This window comes from Crocuta crocuta, unplaced genomic scaffold, assembly GCF_008692635.1.
Source record: "Crocuta crocuta isolate KB4526 unplaced genomic scaffold, BGI_CrCroc_1.0 scaffold1714, whole genome shotgun sequence".
NCBI lineage: Eukaryota > Metazoa > Chordata > Mammalia > Carnivora > Hyaenidae > Crocuta > Crocuta crocuta.
In genome coordinates, this window is record NW_027529579.1 from 118,157 (window position 1) to 120,619 (window position 2,463).

The window sequence follows — 2,463 nt, forward strand, 5'->3', positions numbered from 1 at the left end:
TAAGCTACCAAAATGGAAGTCTCTAAGGCCTGGACATATGTAAGGGTAACATTTCTATAATGAATTTGTCAAAAGGAATTTTTATACAAGATGCCGTGACAAAAGATTTCATTCCATCGCTGTCAGTTGCCTCTTTGGAAGCTGCAATAAGAAGATGCTGAGGTTTCCCTGATTGCCTCCCATTGAAGGAATCAGTCATGTGTGAGGCAGGGAGGTTGTCCCAAACCCTTTCCATACCTCGTGGCGAGGTCAGGAAAATTAGTCAAACTAATCTTGACTTCAGCCAGATCCCTAGCTCTGTGCATATCAAGTACTTAGAAATGGATCTAATGAAGGCCTCTTTTGGTCTCCTTATAAATTCACCTTCCAAATGATTTGGATTACTTGAAGAGTAATAATGATGAACATCTAAGAGGTAACTATTCAGTTCTAATAACAGGAAGACTGTGAGAGAGAGAGAGAGTTGATGGTTAGGGAAGGAAGGGAGAGTATCTCCCCATTACACAGCTAGTCTGGTACTGGCCTTCTACTGAGGTGATGGCTTCTCATCACAAACCATATTATTCCAAAGAGTGATAGTCTATGCTTAATAGATAGGTTTCTTTTTTAAGTCTAAACACAAAGTTAGTGTGATTCTAAACCAAGAAGTATCTTTAATGCTAACTTTGGAAACTGAAATATTTTAACTAACTAATTAAACAAGGGTAGTGTGCGTTTTAGTTTAAATATGCTTTTGGATTAATAGATATTTGATGTTAACCTTTTATTGTAGTTTTAAAGGGCATTTCACTTATTTGATTAGAAAGTAATTTTTTTGTAAAGTTCAAGTAATTTTATCTAAAAAGGTATGGATTATAACTAATTAGTATATATGATAATCAAAGATGCACTCACCACACTAATAAGCATCTGTGGTATGCTGAGGCAATGAAGTTGGTGCTGGTCTACCTTATAAAGTTTATATTAATGTGGTAAGCACTGTAAACGGCATGTTTAATTAAATGTCAGAGTGACACCCTACATTTTACTCCTTTGCCCCCCACCTCCCTTTATTTCCCATAGCATGACTAATACATTGAAGAGACACTAAGGTTACTTCCGGTTTTGAGATTACTTCCCTTTGTGATTTAAGTCAACATAACTTAAGTCAGATAAAACAATTTGATTTTGGTTCAATATGGTGCTATTTTGATCTGAAGGCCAATTTACCAACATGCAGGAACAGTTTCTCATTATTTTCCTTCGATGCTCTGTGCAGTCCTTACTGAAGTCTCTCAAGCAATGTGTAACCTCTGTTTCAATACTTCTCCCAGATTTCGCAGGCTGTCACCACCACTCAGCCATCACTAACACAGACAACTGTAATGGAAACGGTAACTATGGTGACCACGAGGGAACAAATTCTGGTAAAGCATGCCCAAGAGGAACTGCCACCGCCACCTCCCCAAAAGAAGAGGCAGATTATTGTGGATTCCGAAATTAGGAAAAGGTGAGAGGCTCTTACTCATGGCTTTATCCTGAAGCAAAAAGTAATTGTTAAGCAGGAAAACTCATTTATAGCTGTTGGATGGCAGTGTGTTTACTTAAACAATATTTCCAGAAGCCTCAGGTGCCTGTAATGTCAGTTAAGTTAGAAAAATTGTGCAGTGAATTTTAAAATTTGCCCAAGGAATCAGCATCCCAACAAAAACTGAATGCTTAATAGAAATAATGTTTTCAGGATTAAAAGAAGAAACCACGGGTCATGAACTGCCACGGACTCATTTTATCCTGAAAGTTCCTTCCTTCCTTCCTTCCTTCCTTCCTTCCTTCCTTCCTTCCTTCCTTCCTTCTTTCCTTCCTTCCTCTCTCTCTCTCTCTCTCTTTCTTTTTCCTTACAAAAAGCCTGCTTGTTCAGTGCCTACTTTTGCATTAAATGTATTTTTTTCCAGTAATGGAAAGTACATTTTCATGAAGAAGTACACCTATAATAGACGAGCTCCATTCTGCTAGTTTATGAGAACATAATGTCTCAATCTGCACATCCTAAATCAGGAGTAATTACAGAATAGATTTCCTGTTCTTTGATATTTATAAAGTCTTATCGTGAAGGTGTTAGAATTTTTAGCTGATCTTTTAGTAGATATTTTCAACTAGACATTGTAGATAAGCTAGGTATTATGTACATCCGTGGGTGTATTAAAATGATGAGAATAAAATTTCAGAAATGCAAAACTACCATNTTCCTTCCTTCCTTCTTTCCTTCCTTCCTCTCTCTCTCTCTCTCTCTTTCTTTTTCCTTACAAAAAGCCTGCTTGTTCAGTGCCTACTTTTGCATTAAATGTATTTTTTTCCAGTAATGGAAAGTACATTTTCATGAAGAAGTACACCTATAATAGACGAGCTCCATTCTGCTAGTTTATGAGAACATAATGTCTCAATCTGCACATCCTAAATCAGGAGTAATTACAGAATAGATTTCCT

The 2,463-nt window shown here is 36.9% G+C and overlaps 1 protein-coding gene across 1 annotated transcript in view; it reads left to right on the top strand.

Annotated features, from left to right (window-relative positions):
* Window positions 1-1,619, top strand: part of LOC144229586 (dystrophin-like) — a gene marked incomplete at its 5' end in the record, with an annotated part of 111,510 nt that extends 109,891 nt beyond the window's left edge. Inside the window, 1 exon segment of the mRNA XM_077761689.1 lies at window positions 1,314-1,619. Within this exon segment, the coding sequence (XP_077617815.1) occupies window positions 1,314-1,619 (306 nt within the window).
* Between the last annotated feature and the right edge of the window lie 844 nt (window positions 1,620-2,463).